Source organism: Micromesistius poutassou, assembly GCF_964030765.1.
Source record: "Micromesistius poutassou genome assembly, chromosome: 10".
Taxonomy (NCBI): Eukaryota; Metazoa; Chordata; class Actinopteri; order Gadiformes; family Gadidae; genus Micromesistius; species Micromesistius poutassou.
The window spans coordinates 10,366,647-10,386,080 of NC_140280.1; the positions used below are offsets into that span (position 1 = coordinate 10,366,647).

Consider the following 19,434-nt stretch of genomic DNA (forward strand, 5'->3'; position numbering starts at 1 on the left):
AGGATGATGATGATGCTAGAATGCAGACAATACACACACATACACATGACCTGGTTCATATAGTAGATTTGGAATATATATATATATATATACTCCAAATAAATGACTTGCATTGAGAAATAAACAAAACAGTAGTGCCTGCTTTATAATAACAAAAAAAGATAATAAAGATTAGATCAGCAGCATACGGCAAACTTCAGTCACACAACATTGCCTTAAACAAAATAGAACACCTGGAAACGATAACTCCATCAACATGAAATCAAAGTTCTTTTGTCTCCTCGTCTGACTCCTTCTCTCCTAATGAAATGAGCAGTAAGTTGTCTCTCTGTATCCTAGATGTCCAACGGTCTGTGATTAGCGCAAAACAAGGCTTTTCTGAAGGGTCAATCGGATGCTTGTTTTGTTGCATAAGGCAGGTATAACTGTCTGGGGCGAACCGTGTGCAGGAAGTAGGCCAGCAGTGTATCACGATTCAAGCACGTCTGTGAAGCCTGTATTCTCTACTACAGAGAAGGGACTCATATCTGCAGCGTTACTGCAGATATCGGCTACCGGAATCAGCCTGTAGTGTTGCCTGAAGGCTGCGGGGAGAAGGTGTGGCTGTTTGGTAGACTGCTTGTTTGTCTGTCTCATGTTCTTCTTAAGGCGCATTCAGACACTGTGCATAAGCCCCTCCATTGCTTTCCTAGGGATAAAGCACTGCAGTCATTTCAGGTAGGCGAGGGCACATGAATTTAATTTCAGAATCCCGACAGTGTCACTTCATTTACGACAATATTTTATTCTTGTTAATTCTGCTATAATAACAATTCTAAAAAAATGTTGTTATAACCCTAACCCTTATAATTAAAAAAAATAATACTCAAACTGATTCATCCGTTGAGCGGATCAAGGTTCACACTGAACCATGCGCTAAGGACACGTAGCATTTAACCCCTTAATATATAAACACACACACCTGTCCTCCCATACTCCTGCTACCTACTGGTTCAGGTTTACTAGAAAGAGCAATCCATTTGGAAATGATAAAATGCAAAACAAGAAATTGTTATAATATTGACCAATAATGTGTGTTTTAACTTTGTGATGGAAGGGGGATTTCACCAATCAATTCAATCTACTATTTGAGCCATGTCTCTGACGTATATGTACTGTACATTCAAACAAATGGGAAACGATGGACAAGGGGAATGGTTGGGATGTGGGCATGAGCTCAGGGAAAAGGCGTACAAGGGCTGAAAATGGAAAGGTTAATTGGATGAGCGCAAACACATGCACACACACACACGCACACACATACACACAACTTGCTCTTGGGATTCTCTCTACAGCCTTGCCCTACTTTGCTGAAAAACCTGAGACATTCACTGTGCAATTAAGCTTAGTGATGAGTAATGATGTACAGCCCAGGTCTCACAGATCAGACTTAGGTTAATATCTAAAGTGTGATGTCAGAACTGAAACTTAAAATCTGGTTGAGCTTTCTTTCACTTCCTATTTGTTTCAACCAACTAGGTTGCTGTGGTGCGACATGATTTACCAGTGACATCAGGATTTACCTTTAGAGAAATGTCCATAAAGGGTTCAAATTAACATTGGAGAGACTGGCCACTGGTGGAAATAACTTAACTTTGTCTGAACTCCCCTTGCAGTTTTTGGTTCTGCGGCCCTGCACCCCGCCATGTTCTGTTAAAATATTCTCCTATATGGTAGGACAGCTGGATCCGACAGAAATACTGCCATGACTAGCTTTTCTTCATTTTAATTCACTATGATCTATATGAATGCTGTAAACCTTAGTTTCACTTTTGGGACTGACGATTAGGCAATATCTGATATAAACTACATTAACACACACACATGCGCACACACACACACACACACACACACACACACACACACACACACACACACACGGTGAACACACGGGGAGAACATGCCACTGCTATGCTTGCAGATGAGGTAATGGGCGGGGCAGGGTGGGGCAGGGGAGGGATAGTGGAGGGGGTGACATGAACCAGATTGGTCCGGACCAAACCGGCTGGACATGGTTGCCAAACAAAACTTACCCTAAACTCTTCCACCTCTTCTTCCTGCAAGCGAGATGCGTGAAGATTGAAGCGTGATTTAGAGACAGGGGTATAGGGTCAGGTCGATGTGGGGTGAGTGGGTAACCAAGTAGAGGTCACATGACCACAGAGGAACAGGAAATGACAGGTGAAGGGATGACAGACACTGGACAAATCCCCATATCTGTGTATCGTTCACTGTATATTTTGTGTGTGACCAGTGAATCCATTTCCACGACGTAAACAACATTAGTCTCTTACAGAAACTTTGTTGAGATTGTGTTCACGTATGCTTGCAGTGTTGGGGACTTTTTCTGTAGGGGGCAGTCATGCACTGTGAGAGTGATCGCATAGAAAAGTAACAAACGATAGATGCACACACAAACAGAGTGAATCATCGCACTGAGGGTAGCATGAGTTCACACCGTTGTTCTGGGCAACTGCCATGTCATGTACCTTCACTGGGACACACATGGGACTATGACGACGTGCACTGGAACCAAACGGTATCCATGGACCACATGCGTGCACCTGATCGCATGGTTTCCCTTGATGTATGCATTGTAGCCATGGTAACGTTCACCATCTGCCCATTACCAAAGTGTAATCATGACCGGCGGGATCTATGTAGTACTGCAGGAGCTACGCTCAGAGAGTATTTGTAGTGGATTAGCTTCAAGTTATTTAAACAGAATACAGGTAAATCAAGCACATGGCAGAAGTTTCCTTGGATCCACCAGAGATGAATGACTATGACATATGAATGGAGTGTAGGATGGATACCAGAAGGCCAGCATAAGGTGTGTGTGTGTGTGTGTGTGTGTGTGTGTGTGTGTGTGTGTGTGTGTGTGTGTGTGTGTGTGATACCTCTGTCGGAACATGAGTGCAGGGTCCATGTTGGCGGAGGTCATTCGCACCACATGGCGGATCTCCTTGGCGATCATCCGCAACTTCTCAAAGTTCACCAAGCCGTCCACGCTGGAGTCGTTACCTAAAGACGTGCACGCATGCACACACACACACACACACACACACACACACACACACACACACACACACACACACACACACACACACACACACACACACACACACACACACACACACACACACACACGTGAAACAAAGCAATTGGAAGACCAGTTTCGAGATGATTAAGTTAAAATGTTAGGTCAGCGATGTGTTTTGTGTCATCAGGTTTTCATTAAAGACCGGGTAAACCAAATTCAGTATTTTTCTTCTTATCATATTAATTAGGCCTTAAATGTGTCCCTCAAAACATGTAAAAAATATTTTTCCCATTCATCATTTCCTTGAGGAGCTAGGCCTCAGAGAATGTTCTGTGTGCAGGTTTAAAATGGGCGGGTCTACATCGATGACCGCTTTACGTAAAGCGGTCATACTCACATAAACCCGCCCCCTGCTTTCAGCTTTGAGATTGGGAGGGGCTGGACCTCTCCGGTGATGGGCATGGTTTCCTGGCCTGCAGCGCACACGCCCCCACCGTCCTGAGCCAGGGATTACTGCTCATTTTTCATCAACTTTGAAGCATAATTTTATATACTTCGCGATTTTTTTAGTCCTTCAAATTTGGCAGGGTGGTTAATAATATATTTTCCTGTGGTATTATAAACTCAAAACCCATAATTATTCTTGGTTTACCCGGTCTTTAACTATTCATGGCAAATTTCATTTTTATTCAGCACGCATAATTAGGAAAGCTGTTGAAAATAGTAAAGTGGGGGAAGCTATTAGCAGAAGTAAAACTAACAAGTCGGCTTCGGACTAAGTCTTCCCCCGCATGCAGGAAGCAAGAAACACAGAAAAGGCATAAAGGTCACGATGTACGAAAAGAGGCATCCGCTTTCCAGTCTTGTTAAAAGAGATTTGATTGGTGTTCTTTTTTCACTAGGAAGTCCCCAAATATGGCCATTTGTCAGACAACAGAATATATTCGCATGATATATATTTGCAAAAACATTACAATCAGGCTATATTTAAGCAATAGATCACGACGCAGCGGAGGGACGGCGACCCCCTTAACTGTGGTATAATGAGTCATGAATGCCTCATGATTACGCTTTTTTTTTTTAACAAATACAAAAAAGTAGTCCCTCCTGGCTGCCTGCAAAGTGTACAGCGGTTGCTATGCAACACACTGTAGCGTCCTTCAGAGAGAAGGCTAGGCTAGAGACGGTAGCTTGGTTCGCCGGCAATTTAGCCTACTATCGAGTTCACTCACAGTGTGCCTATTGCTTTACAACATTTCCACCCTCTCCAGCAATCAACATAGTTTTAGGCTTCAGTGAACTATGCTATCGCTTTTATATATAAATAAACAGTTCAAGTTAGGCGCGGAGTGATACTGAATCAGATTGCTTGATTTAAGCCACCCGTTTTATAATCATGTTTAGATAACGGTTAATCAACTGTTACTTCATTGTTAGTTAATGCTTATTACTGCATTAACTAATGAATGGTTAATTAATGTACCCTTATTGTAAAGTGTTACCATATATATTAAGAAAAGTACATTCACGTCATTTTCCTCAAGTGTCACTATAACCATGAAACCCCACCACCAAAGACCAGGAGGAAACCAGGCCCATGGGAAACGCTCACTCAATTGAAGAGGACAAGAGAGGCCACCTTACCCTCGTGCAGGAAGGTGAGGTCCTTCTTGACCACGGGGAACAGGGGGATGATGGGCGGCTGCATGCTCTGGCTGCTCAGCACGTTGCGGTACTTGGCCATGTTCCGCGACGGGTCGAACACGTCCTGGACGTCGGTGAACAGCTTCTCGTACTTACTGGGCAGCTTCTCCCAGGACGCCCGGAGACGGGCCACTGGAGCCAGGTTCAGGCCGCTGGTTCCAGAATGGGGGGGGGGGGGGGTGAGAGAAGAGAGAAAAGTTAATTGTAGCTAAAGTACTTTTGTCTAACATGAACACGCGTAAGCAACACACACGCACACTCTTCATCAATATAACACACACACACACACACACACACACACACACACACACACACACACACACACACACACACACACACACACACACACACACACACACACACACACACACACACTACAAGGTCAGAGTCCATGTGCTGGCCTGCTGTGAGCTATGAGGAAACAGAGGCTCTTGCTGTCCTTGGGTCATTTAAGGGTCACTCGGCAGACGATCACTATGCTGCTAATGTTCTTGAGAGTATGAGGGCAGACTTAATCATTCCTTGCCCCAGCTCAGAGTGGGGTCCTCGAGTGATACTCCTGGGTTACTGGACATAGCAAAATTGACTGCGGAAGCCATTTTTAACACTCTTCACTGTGTCAACAGTACATATTGTACTTTAAACCTCTAAATGAGGCAAAAAAAGCGATCAAACAATTCCTACAGCGATGTTTGTTTGTGAAGTGTCGTGTCGATTCGCATTAGCGGTCAAATTATTGCCTTCGATTTTTGTCCTCACAGCACTCTTGTCTTGGAGAGGAGTGAAAGCAGAAAACACATCAATATTCTGACCTTTTACAAATGTCTAATTGAGAGTTATATTGTCAGAAGATGTTTGCCTGCAATGTACATCCCGACTCCCTCTGCTCTAAATACAAAACGCAGAACCTTTGGATTTATTCTAATACACACTCATATACTTATGTAAGCACATCGACACGCACAAGAAAAAACTCTACATCTTTCCATTTGATCATTTTGGTTGTGAATACACACACACAGTGACACGGTGGCATGCTCGGTTTAATTTAGCAGCCATCTTAGAAGCCACACAGAGAATTAATTATATCAACATATAACCCTCCAACATAGTCACCAGGGGGAATCAGAGTTGCAGTGGCTCATCATCAGTAAGCTGACGTAATGAGAGAGCGAGAGAGTAAGAGAGTGACGCAAAGAGAGAGAGAGATACAGAGAAACTAGCACACAAACTAGACCTTGAATTTGACAAGACCATGTCTGCCCATATTTGGCAGTGGAACCACATTTCTGGTCCTTTTAATGACATAACAGTTGTTCGCTTGTCAACTATTTAGAAATGGATCTGACACTGTAACAACGAATACACAAAGACAAAAAGATTTATTTGGAACACACACACACACACACACACACACACACACACACACACACACACACACACACACACACACACACACACACACACACACACACACACACACACACACACACACACACACACACACCTGATGATCGCAAACATGGAGTTGAAGTTCTTGCACTCCCGGCAGTGCAGGGCAATCTTGATGAAGTGCTTGATGGTCTTCATCCTCTTCAGCGCGTTGCCTTCCTTCAGGATCTCTGTGGCGACCCAGAAGGTCTCCTGGTTGATCACCTCCTCAAACTGCTTCAGGTGGCCGCTGCCGGAGCGCGAGTCCAGCTTGAACAGGTCGTCCACGTACCTGGTGACCACGGAGGGAAGCAGGGCGGGTTCACAGACAACAATGTCTTTGACATGATGGGGATAAAGAGGTCTGGGTTTTTGGATCCATTTGCACAAAATAATTCTTCTTCTGTTATTAGTAACCATGTTTGTGAAGCGTCTTGTGTTTTCTATGTATTTTGGATTAGAGTTGGGAAACGTGTTCTATTAAAAACATTTATCCAACCCAAACATTTATGCAAAAACACATGGAAACATTCATCCAAAACATGCATCCAACCCAGACGTTTATACAACAACACATGCGTCTGTGTGTGTTTGTCCACCTACTCGGTGGAGGCACACAGATGCTTCTATCACGGACAGATGCATGCGGTTTTTTTGTATATACGTCTGGGTTGGACGAATGTCTCCAGGTGTCCACCTACTCGGTGGAGGCGATGTTCCTGAAGAGCTCGAAGTCCCTCATGGAGAGCTGCGCCGCCACCTCCACCGTGCTGAGCTGCAGCAGGCTGATCTGGCTCTCCCGCAGGAGGTCCTGGGCGTCCTCATCCGAGCACAGGGTCTCCGTGTCCATGTTGTTCTTCAGGTAGTACCTGTAGGGGCGCGGGGGGGGGGGGGGGGGGGGCAGGCAGACCTGGTGACACCTGGCAGCTTCTCTCAGAGCTAGCCTTTTAAAGATTCCAGAGTATTTTGTTATTTCCTCAAGGGACATGGTGTGTCACACGGGCTCTGCTCAAGCAGGAGAACAACAGGAATAGTGTTTTTTAGATATGGAGAAATATTAAACCGGATAACAGGAGGGTAGGAATCAGCAATGACATGAATGTAATTATAAGTGGTTCAGATGCTGGCATATTGCACAGGATAAGCATGGGTATGGTGATCGAGTCCAGTATACTATCTTCACATGTGAAGTATATCTCCCTGCACAATGGCTGTGTCTTATAAACGTAGACACGTGTGGCAGGGTAATTGCACATTTAAACATGACATGAGCTGACGTGATCAGTCCAGTGTAATATCATATGTTCAAGAGGGGATGCATGGGGATTCTTTTTATTTAAAAAAAAAAGATAGGACATGTAAGAAGGGCTTGTTTGTTTGAATTATTGTTTAGTAATACCATTTATGCAATGTTATATGTTTAGGTTATATTTTGCTTAAGGCTGCAAAAACATTTTCTTTGACCATTTAGAAAACGGTTTATCCCACCAGTTTATAATATAGAGGGACATAACTTGCAATCTAATCTATGCATGTCTTTTGCATATCTCTCTCAATCTGCTCCCATTTGAGATTTATTGTGTTATTTCAGAACACGATAAATCTCCTGCCTTCATCCTAAAAGGGCACATTTCCAGTATACGGCTGAAGTTTGGATGAGTGCAGTTATGACACCAGTGATAGATAATCCTCATGTATCTACAGTTCCCTAGAGGGGTGGAGAGAGCCAGCAAAGATAAACGAAGAGACGTAAAGAGAGATAGAGACACAGATGGACAGGACTGAGACACACAGGCAGAACCAAAAACACACACACACACACAGACCACACTTACATAGAGATGTGAAAGAGAGGGGGAAATAATTATTAATTACCCTTGCAGCTAGAGATAGCTCCCTTCCTCTCTCCAATTGGTGTTATTGGTGTTATTTTAGCTAGCATTTGTATCACCACTGCAGACAAGAGGTATACTTGAAGTTATGGAAAATTATATCATGGACTGACTAGGGGAGAAAAAAAAAGTTATGCCTAAAAAGAGAAGACAAAGCAATAAATCTCCCCCCTTGCGCTAGCTATTAAATGTGCATCTATAGAATGTGGTTCCTGATCATTGTATCGTACTACAAAGTACTGTGTTATTGAGTAACTCACATTACTTTTTTGTTCTAACTAGTAAGGCATTCGATTTGCAAGTCACTTTGCCCAGTTGGTTACACCACCTTAACAAGTAACTTTTGAATGGCAGTTCTCTTGCCACATAACAAGCTACTTTTAAAAGTAATGTTACATAACACTGTGTGCCAAAAACCAAGGGGGGCAGATTCAGTCCTCCTGAAGGAAGGAAAGGAGAGAACGAGTACAAACAGCAGGAGGAGAGTGAAGGGGAGAGGGAAGAGCTACGGTAATGGAAAAGCGGTGCCGGTCAGACCAGGCAGCAATGACAGGGCAGCAACACTCAGCTACTTCCACCGGATAGGAAAGCAGGTTTTTTTGAAGCGTGTGTTCATTAACCCGGATGTGTGCATTTGTACACATATCTAGCAATTTGTGAGATTGTGTGTGTTCCTGTAAACCTTTGCGCATGTGTGTGTGTGTATCCAAGTAATCACCCTGCTCTAAGTGGGTTTGAGAGAAGTGTACGAAGCAGCTGTCAGCATGATCCCGACCTTCTCACAGTGGTACATGGTGGCGGGCAGAGTAAGGGAAAGGGAATGTCGAGGTGTAGAGAAACACAACAAAGAGGGAGAAAGAGGAGGCGTGAGTGCATAAAATATGGTCCAATGCATCACATGTAAATGATGTGACCTGCGAGTGCATGTGTAAGTATGGTGCATCTGCATCTTGACTGCATGGGTCTTATGTCTGTGTGCGTGCATCATGTACACGTGTGCATCATGTACACATGTGCATCATGTACACGTGTGCATCATGTACACTGTGCATCATGTATGTGACTGTGGGGTAAGAGGAAGTGGAGGAGGGGTTGAGGGGGCGATCAAATATTCATGGTAACCTAGTTGGGATGTGTGTGAACAGAGGCCAAGGGGAGGCTGGCCTGATAGGAACACAGCCCTTTGGAGAGGGATGCATGTCCCCCAGGAGAGAGAAACTCTCTTGTTTAATTGACATATATATATATGTATCATCGGTGACCCCTACTGAACCCCACTTAATTGCTACATTGTCATTGGAGAAATATTGTGGAAAATGAATGAACGCAAAATAGTGTTCCACCATAGCAAACACATATTTGATTGTGTAGAGCCGAAGCAACAGTATTATGAATCCCAGATGATGGGATGGCTACAATTTGCCGACTGAAAACTGTATTTGTAACCAATATTAAATGCAAACCAAACATGGTTCAAGCACAGACCTTCTGCTGGAACAATTTGCAGAGGAACACACTGGAACTGTTCTAGACTGGTCTTCAAAAGGCCTAATTCGGCCAATCAAAACTACTAATATATATATATATATATATATATATATATATATGCTAGAAATATTTAGTTTATAGTGATAATTGTGACCATGGTTACAACAACATTACGTTGTACATCATGTCATGATGAATCCCAACCCAGGGTTCCAAAAACAGTTTTGTTTTCAACTGGGCTGTACAGCACTTCAACTTTTTTTCTATTAGCTCCTCCAACAAAGAGGGCATGCTGTGATGGTTTTCAAGCTGAATGACTCTTCAAGCTGAATGTCTGAGCCTCCTTACCTGCCGTTGAGCTGGATGCGGTCGGCCAGCTTGGAGAGCTGGTCGGGCAGCCGCCGCTGCTTGATGACGCCCTCGGGGCTGACCGACACCTCGCACAGGGAGTAGGTCTCGGGCGAGGCCAGCAGGCCGAACTCGTTGACCGTGTGGGACACCACGTCCTTGGCCGTGGTGTCCTTGCTGATGATGATGTAGCAGCTCTGCTGGTCCGCCTTGAACACGCGGATCACCTGGTCGGGGATGTCTGCGGGCAGAGAAGGAGAGGGCTCAATGGATGGATGGATGGATGGAGGGGCAGGGAACCTCTGTAAGCCTGTGCACATGGATGCCTGTGTGACTGTGATGAGGAATCCATTTTCAGACCATACTAAGAAGAATAACAGATATACATGTCTGCTTCATCTAGTGGCCCACAAAGGACCTTGTTCGCCACCATGGCTCACAATAATTCCCAACGTGTGCATCCTGTTTGCAATTACCTATTAAATGTAGGCTGGACAAGAAAACCCTCAGAAAGCAAACTTATCCCAGAGAGAGGGTTTATGTGGGATGGGCAACGTGTGGTGTGCACTCGTTCCACTTGGAGCTATGGGCTGTTCAAAAGCTATGGGCTGGTCAAAGGAAATATGTGGTGTTTGTGTGTGTTTGGTACTTATACACATAAGTGACACCAGTGTTGGATACAACCACACTATGGCAACACCGCACCAGAAATGATTAGTAATCAATATACACCTATGGGTTATCTCAAACCCGTAAGATGAGTGAAAGCCGTGCCCTAGTTTTGGTCACCACATTAAAAGAGCCTCTGCCGATGGTAAGCAGGCCAAGTTAGCCCTTTGGAGGAATACCTTTAACTTTGAGGTTATTTTCGTCAGCTGGTTCTCTGAGTTACCTGAGTGAGATGACTCCCCAGACCGCTCCCTTCCTGCTTGGGCAAAGTGAGATGAGGTGTGCTTGTTTGAATAACGATCCCTGACACAGGGGTGTGTTCAACACTGATGTCACAATCACCTCAGGACTGGACTGTAGAGAATCTGCCAGGGGGCTCGTCCCACAGTGAGACAGACCACTAATGTTACTTCGAGAACCAGGTTAGGGAAGTAACCCAAAGGTAAATCTGGATTTGATCTGTCCTTGTATGTATCCGGATGGCCACTCGCATAAAACACTGCCTTTCAGTTAGCTTTTTGTCTTATTTGTAAACTGGTGCCTATTGTGGTCAAACTGCTCTTGACTGACACAGTACACACAGAGTACTGTATTCTGAAAGTGTCTCAATCATGGAAACAGAGAGGAAGTGATAGTGAAATAGAGATACGGTCAGAGAACTGACAGGGGAAATGTACAGCAGTGGAAAGCACATGATCAAAACTAAATGCTAGCCAGGGGTTATGCTACTTTTAGCATCCTGGAAGGCAAGGAATTTTCCATCTTGACATTACCCTAGAAGACACAATTATATTTATACACCAACGTTCGCTGACATATGTACAGGGGCTGTGCCTCGACGGAATGCGAATATAAACGCCAAACATCCAATAAGCTTCAGGCCACCAGAAAGTTATATAACATAATAATATAATAATAATAATAATATAACTTTCTGAAAGGTTACCAAGATAAAATGATATTCATATAAATTAATCATATGCTAATATAAAGATAATTCATAACAGGGGAAAATAACAGTGTTTGCTGTCTTGGTTAGGGTCGGATTCCCATCGAGAGCTTTTTGCCGACGCAGCACTCTGAAGTCTACAACAACGCGCCTCCTGTTCCGCTCCCCACATGCTGCACCACCGCCTCCTCTCCCTGTCTCCCTGCCAACGCTTTTCCCGCTCGCTCCATCACTGAGACAGAGATAAATCAGCTGGTATGAGCAGATGGGGGGGGGGGGGGGGGGGGGGGGGCACTTGAGTGGAGGAGACAGGGTCCTGACGGCCCCGTAGGGGAGACGAGGTGGGAGTGGAACAAGGTAGCGCACTAGTGCTGAGGAATTATATCTCACACGCACACAAATGTGAATCTTCATCATTGAAAGAAGCTTGTATTACAAATACCATGGCTTAAGAGTGGACAGCTATCTGGAAAGACATACATTTACAGTTACAACGGAAGATCCTCCCAAAAAGCTCTGGGAGGGTTGAGGTACTTACAGTAGAGTCCCAAGGCTTGGCAAGCGACGGGAAAAAAGAACAGATAGAGAACACATGAGACGACACATGACACATGACACATGACTCATGTGTCTCATGACACATGAGAAGTGTGTGTGTGTGTGTGTGTGTGTGTGTGTGTGTGTGTGTGTGTGTGTGTGTGTGTGTGTGTGTGTGTGTGTGTGTGTGTGTGTGTGTGTGTGTGTGTGTGCGTGCGGGGAACACAAAAAAAATGATTAAATGGAAAGATGTAGAGTTTTTGATTTCTTTATATTAAAGTGATTACACCAACAAGACTGTGTGTCTTGAAATCACTGCAATAGATCAGGGTTAGGCAGGGAGGAGAGAGCGATACAAGAGACAGAGAGAGAGAGTGAAAGAGATGCATAGAAGATACAAATGTGTTACAATGATGACAAGACGTTTAAATTGGCTTGCTATGTACCAAGCACAGGATCACACACACACACACACACACACACACACACACACACACACACACACACACACACACACACACACACACACACACACACACACACACACACACACACACACACACACACACACACACACAGTGATATTTCATTATATTTTTCTATGCTTTTTTCATTTTAGTAATGCCTCATAGCCTTACCAAGGCTATGAGGTAGCATTTTGCACAATATGACCAGGTTTTCCAGATCATATCCCATGCTCTGCAATGCAGAGGATCCTGTGTTAAGAGGAGAATAATCCATCAATGCCATAGAATGCGCTGCTAGAAAAAACACATCCATGAATCACCATGAAAGAGAAAAAGTTCTCTTATGGGTTCAGTTCTTTATATTAACGTTCACATGTGGACAATAGCTCCCAATTATCTCCCAATTAGACATTGAGCTGTAGAAAATTATTTAGTTTCACAGTAAGGATGCTTTACAGTTTCGTATTTCCCAATACTAAACCAATACGGGAAGCAGCAAGTTTTAGAAATATATAAAAACATGCAACATGCCACGCTATTGTAAATCTGACTCTTCTAATCTCTCTCCTCAGCTAAGGAAATGTTGGCGACTATCGAGCTCCGTCCAGTGTAGAGCCGAACGGATCCATTGCGGTATCCCATGTAAAGACCAGAGCAGCAGGAGAGTGGAGGAAACCTCAACTTAAAGAGGTTTAATAATGCAGCGCCTGGTCAGCACCCACACTCTGGCAGACAGCTAGACCCCGGCTAGCTCCAATACCTGGGGGAACAGGCTTAGCAGCACCAGGCCAGCTCCACCACCTCTGAAACCTGGCCAGCAGTGCCCTAACTAGCTCCACCACCTCTGAAACCTGGCCGGCAGTGCCCTAACTAGCTCCACCACCTCTGAAACCTGGCCAGCAAATGCAATGCCCCCTAACTAGCTCCACCACCTCTGGAACCTGGCCAGCATGAACCCTGGCTGAATGAAATCAATCTAATTGACCTCAATTGCACGTGTGTTTGCACGCGTGTGTGCATTTTGCTGTGCTCGTGGATGTGTGTGCGTTTTGCTGCGTGCGTGCGTGCGTGTGTGCGTGCATTTCGCTGCACACGTGATTCGTTGAGTGCACATTTCGCTGCCCGCAGGTGTGCGTTTTGCTGCACGCGGGTGTGTGTGTGTGTGTGTGTGTGCGAGTTGCAACTCAACTCTGTGGCTGATGTGCATAATAAGGTCAGGTGATTCGGTCATGGTATTGCGGATCATACCACACTATATGGCTGGACAGGCGCATGCACTGTATGTACTGAACTGCATGTACAATTGCAGAGGAATAAACTGTCAGCATTTTGCTTTGAAGAAAATAAAAATCACATGAACGTGCCTTTATGCCATCAATGTCGGGGATTCAGGATTCAACATCAGCATCCCCCTCCCTCCCTCCCTCCCTCCCTCCCTCCCTTCTCACCTGCAGGGTTGGAGAAGTCCAGCACGCTGGAGGCGGGCTGCAGCAGGTCGGGGCTGCTGGAGGACAGGCTCCCGGGGATGGGCATGATGGCCACGCTGTGTCGGCACTGCTTGGTGCCCACGATGCTGTCGTCCTGGGACTGGCCCACACCACCGTCACTGCGGAGGGGGAAGAGACCATATGAATGACGGCTGGGCAGGTAAGAGGGGGCGCGGCTGATGATGAGGAAGATTAGCAAGTAGGCAAAGGGGGTGGCGGGGAGACGAGAACCTCTTCTGCAGCAGAGCATTGCAACACTGAGGTCAATGGGATCCGACTCAAAACACTGAATTCTTGTTTTAATAATATCAAGCGCTTTGGGAGCAGTTTCTTTATTTATGAAACATGAAGAATCATTTCTGAAACAAGGAGCACAAAAAGGTTGGGGAGCCCGAAAAAAGCGATTGCAGAGAGAAAACAGATGCAAATCTTTGCTATTATAGGAGGAGAAGGCATGGATGAAACTCATCCATGATGGGGTTGTAGAAGTATAGGGTATTAATAGATGGCTGAACAAGCATCAGCCACACGCACATATGTACACAATGCAGTTGGATATAGCAAATGGCATTCAAGATTAACCCAATATGTAAACATGGTCATTTATTGTTATTTGTATAAATATTTACTGAATTGGTCAGCTACATTTACCACTCTTCCTTCTCACTCTGACCTCGATCTGGAACAACTGGATGTTGAATTGATTGGTCAGATTGCAGATTCTATTGCACACACATGTTTGAAAAGTAAACCATTATGGAAGTTCAACAGTTACAGCTGACACTAAGTGATCATATCGCAGAGAAAAGATGGGTGTCCTTTTGACTCGCGTTCAATTCAGGAGGCTTGGCACGCTAACCTATATCAGTGAGGACTGCCCCGCCCCGCCACACCACAGAGAGAGAGAGAGAGAGAGAGAGAGAGAGAGAGAGAGAGAGAGAGAGAGAGAGAGAGAGAGAGAGAGAGAGAGAGAGAGAGAGAGAGAGAGAGAGAGAGAGAGAGAGAGAGAGAGAGAGAGAGAGAGAGAGAGAGAGATTAATTATTCATCTACTTTGGCAAAGTACATGTTTATATTTCCCTTTCCAATAAAAATAAATATAATTGGCAGGCGTATGGAAAAAAAGAAAGAGGTAGAGATGGAGGAAAGCAAACAACCCGCCTCCTCTTATACGGGGGAGAGAGCCCACAAATGTATTCTTCATGGAGGGGAGCAGAAGGAGCATTCGACGCTGTCACGTCAAGTGGAGCATCAAGGAGCAGAGAGCAGCTGATGGGAGAGATTGAGGAGGGAGGGGGGCTGAGGGCGTGGAGGACCACCAAGAGGTCCATGTTGAATTCATTAACATTAAAACACCTCCACTGCAGTCATGGCGGCTGAGCTGAAGGTCAGCATGAATAGCGCATGTCGCATCCTGCAGTGTGCCTTGTGCATATGGACATGGTGCCATTTGACCGCAGGGGATCCGTGGGATTTCCCCCTCCTTGGGTCTATACATCCCTGCCTCTGCTGAATCATATTCATCCCGGTATATATATATGTGTATCCGAATATATGTACACACACACACATATATATATATATATATATATATATATATATATATATATATATATATATATATATATACACATATACATACACACATATGTGTGTCTGCAAACGATGGCATGGATTGGATGGAAGAAGTTGTGGAGACACAGCGGGTCTTACCCAAACAGGCCCCTGTAGCAGCAGAGACGGCAGACAGAAGAAGAAGAAAACAAAGAAACAAAACAAGACATTGGAGAACAGACCCTTGACAAAGACTTGAAAGAAGAAGAACAGAAACAGATAGTCCATTGAAGTCGAGTCGGTCCCCCTACATGCAACAACTTCGGATCATTACCAGACTGAGATCAGTGCGATCAACTGACAGAGACACAGAGATAGGACCGTATAAACAAACACACACACGTATACAGAGATATAAAGCACACTTGCATTAGCATTTTGCTTTACTTTTAGAACACACACTCTTTTCTATCTGCCCTGCAATACAATTCTGGCTCTGAGTCTATGCTGGTCCATTTTCTCTGTCACAATCAAATGCTATTTGAACCCAATAAAAGGGCCTTTTGAACAGTGAATTATAATAGAAAAGAAAAAGATGAAGGGATAATGTTCTACTATTTCACTATTTTCCATGTTATAATGACTGTAAGCCTGTGGATGGATCTTTGCAGAACTGGAAAATGGTGAGAATGGGCAGTGTGGAAATAGTCAAGAAGATAATCAAGAACAAACAGACGTTTGTGTGTATGTGTGTGTAAGAGAGCTCACAAAGATGCGGGCCAATGTTTTTGTGTGACGAGAGAGAGACAGAGACAGAGAGAGAGAGAGACTTGCTTATGTGTGCGTGTTTTTGTGTGTGAGCGTGTGTTCATGCTTCAGTATATGCTTGTGCATATAAGAACACCATTGTTTTTGTCACAGACAATGTGACCGGTAGAAGTGGTTTTCCCCCAGCCTGTCGACTGCTCCTGATGCTGGGTGTAAATAAAGCAGGGGGAAGGGCTGTTGGTTGGTACTGGATGGCCATAACGCCGGAGAGGACGGTGATAAGGAAAATGGCGATGAGTCACGATAATGATCAAGGAGATCGTATGTCACACCGCATAGGGGGACTCATTGGCCCAATTCTATAGAACTGAATGAAAGTTCTCGGCAAAGTGGGGTTTTTTTGTTCCTCAAATAACTATACGCGGATCTCTATCCCAGCTCGATTGCCTGAACCACATCTGAACCGCCATCCAAAAAGCAATGAATAAATAATTTCATCGATAACTATCCATCCACCTTCCTATATAGTCCAAGAGACTATGGCACCGAACAAAAACTATCCCATAATAAATCAATAGCTGTCCATAGACCCTCCTCCCCACTCTCAACCTCGCTCACCTGAAGGGTTTGGGGGGCAGTATGCTGAAGCGCGTCTTCTCCAGCATCTTGCGGATCTTGTTGCGGCCCCCTGACACCGTGTTGGCCTTCATCTTCCGGGTGCTCTTCTGGTCGCTGGGGAACTCCATGTCGCCCGGCAGGTTGGAGATGGAGAAGCGGTTGCCCTTCTTCTCCTGGATCTTGGGGATGTGCGGCGCGCCGTTCTGCTTCTCGTGCACGATCCTGCTCAGCAGCTCCTTGAAGACTGGGAGGAGGTGTGGAGGAAACGGCATTAGAAATTTAAAACATGGGCGTATGGTTCAAACACAATGGAAATAAGCCTTCGGGCTTTATTGTGTCATCCCTGACTATTTATGTATTTTAATGTATGACACATGAGTGTTGTTCATAATTTATATCAAAATGGTCAAATAAATAGTTTCGGCCAAACTCACCGAATATGTTGGTCTTGACGGTGATGGAGAGGTGGGTGTTGTTCCTCAAGATGTCCACGGCGTTGGAGTAAGGGATGTTCTCAAAGTTCTGACCGTTGATCTCCATGATCTGGAACGGAACGAGGAACAATCAGAACCCCACAGGTGGTAATATCTGGTCACAGATACAAAAAACAACTTGAACCAACACTTAAATCGGGGCAGGCGTCTCACCTGGTCCCCCCGCTTCAGTCCGGCCTCGGCCGCCTTGCTGCCCGGCTCCACAGACTCCACGAAGATGCCAAAGCCCCTGTCACTGCCCCCGTGAAGACTGAAGTAGAGCGGGGCCTCCCTGGACGCCTTCTGGAGGGTGATCTGCCGACACTTGGCCTTGGCGGCGCATGCGATGTTCAGCAGCCGCAGGTGGCCCTTCATCTTCTGGAGTCGGGGAGGAGGGATAACATGGTGGGTGTCATGAGCACGTCTTTCTTTCTTTCACGAAAAGACCTGGTTTCTATCCAGGGCGTCAAAGCAAGAGGACATGAATGGTCTGAAGAGGCCCTGTAGCGGCTCAGGATGTAGAGCGGGCTTTGAGTGGCGACTGGTTAGAAAAGCGCTATATAAATGCAGTCTATTAACTATTAACCCTTTCAGTCATTATAATGAAACACGGGCTGGAACACAGTTTGTAACCTCCACAACTCGACAAGCCTGCTAAGAGGCTACATACAATTCATTTCATTTGTGTATTAGCTGGAAGATGTGCATCACTCTTCTAAGGGTGTGCTGCGGTCAAACAGCCCAGTGTGGAGGGGACAGAAGACCTCTCAGGTGTGAACCTACCGTGTCTTCCAAGTGTTTCTCAAACTCCTCCAGGAAGCGGGTCATGGCCGGGGCGCCCTCAAAGTCATTGAAGTGATTGTTGACCCAGAGCAGCACGATTCTGGTAACCTGTAGACACATCGTGAACGCCATTCACAAACTAGATCAAATCTACCCCTTTGTAGATCTGCGTTTTCCGAACGCACCAATCTTATTCAAGCATATTCAACGCTCATTGACTTCCATGTTGCTTCTATAGACATGTAATGGTTTTGTGCATGCACAGTTGTACGTGACCCATTTACTTTCCATTGGTAATTCATATAGAACCAGTAGACCCTGTTTTTGTGCATCATAGCCCTAACCCATCATATGAATATGCCCCCCGGCTTCAAAAGCTATGCAGGGAACATTAATGTTTGTACTTGCTACTTTCGCGCACGCACACGCACACGCACACACACACACACACACAATGGCTTTAATCCATTGGGATTAGGGGGGGTGCATTCGTATGCGGGGTGCATTAATCAGGGGTTGTGCTTTGCACATCAAGGATGTCGTAATAGACCATAGGCAGCACATGAGTGAAGTCAAGGTAGGACAGTGATGCAGGAGGCAAGATAGTGGCTGGAGCGAGGTGGGGTGGATGTGGGCTGGGGCTGCCACACAGCTGAGCAGGCTGAATTGGTATTGATCACCCCCTTTGATTCTCCACTCATTTATTTCCAAGGAGACACGTAAAGCTGTGATACAATGAGAGCAATAAGCGAGTGGCGGGCAGGATAACACGGGTGATAAAGTGTTCTTTACAGTCACACGCAGGGGGCGCATATACTCGCATATAGCATCATACATCCCACCTGAACCCAGTGTCATTTCCCACTGCGAACATTTCACATTATCCTCGCTTTGTTTTAAGTGCTCGTGTGCGCACACACACACACACACACACACACACACACACACACACATTTAAATGCTTTCATTTGGATCCACATTTACAAAGATGGGAAAAAAGATCCAAACATTTTGGAAAGAAATACTGATAATGTGACAGGTTCATCAAGCTACAAGCCTTTGCAAGGCCTACATGATAAATTAAGTTATTAAACACCGAACACTTAAGGATAAACAAAACATCTTTGCCTCCAGATTCTCATGCTACCTATGGTGGCTGATACAGAGCAGAATTTTGCCAATCTTT

At 45.1% G+C, this 19,434-nt stretch overlaps 1 protein-coding gene across 4 annotated transcripts in view; it reads right to left on the reverse strand.

Moving 5' to 3' along the window:
• The window catches only part of rapgef6 (Rap guanine nucleotide exchange factor (GEF) 6), a 91,069-nt gene that overhangs the window by 14,524 nt on the left and 57,111 nt on the right, over positions 1–19,434 (reverse strand). For 3 of the 4 annotated variants that reach the window (XM_084474746.1, XM_084474748.1, XM_084474749.1), the window contains 11 exons: positions 18,249–18,356; positions 17,640–17,843; positions 17,427–17,535; positions 16,993–17,236; positions 14,016–14,173; positions 9,946–10,186; positions 6,919–7,086; positions 6,294–6,509; positions 4,727–4,938; positions 2,940–3,063; positions 2,073–2,096 (listed from right to left, as the gene is read on the reverse strand). In XM_084474746.1, coding sequence (XP_084330872.1) covers positions 2,073–2,096; positions 2,940–3,063; positions 4,727–4,938; positions 6,294–6,509; positions 6,919–7,086; positions 9,946–10,186; positions 14,016–14,173; positions 16,993–17,236; positions 17,427–17,535; positions 17,640–17,843; positions 18,249–18,356 — 1,808 coding nt within the window. The remainder of the gene's footprint in view (positions 1–2,072; positions 2,097–2,939; positions 3,064–4,726; positions 4,939–6,293; positions 6,510–6,918; positions 7,087–9,945; positions 10,187–14,015; positions 14,174–16,992; positions 17,237–17,426; positions 17,536–17,639; positions 17,844–18,248; positions 18,357–19,434) is intronic. The other variant, XM_084474747.1, reaches the window with a different exon arrangement.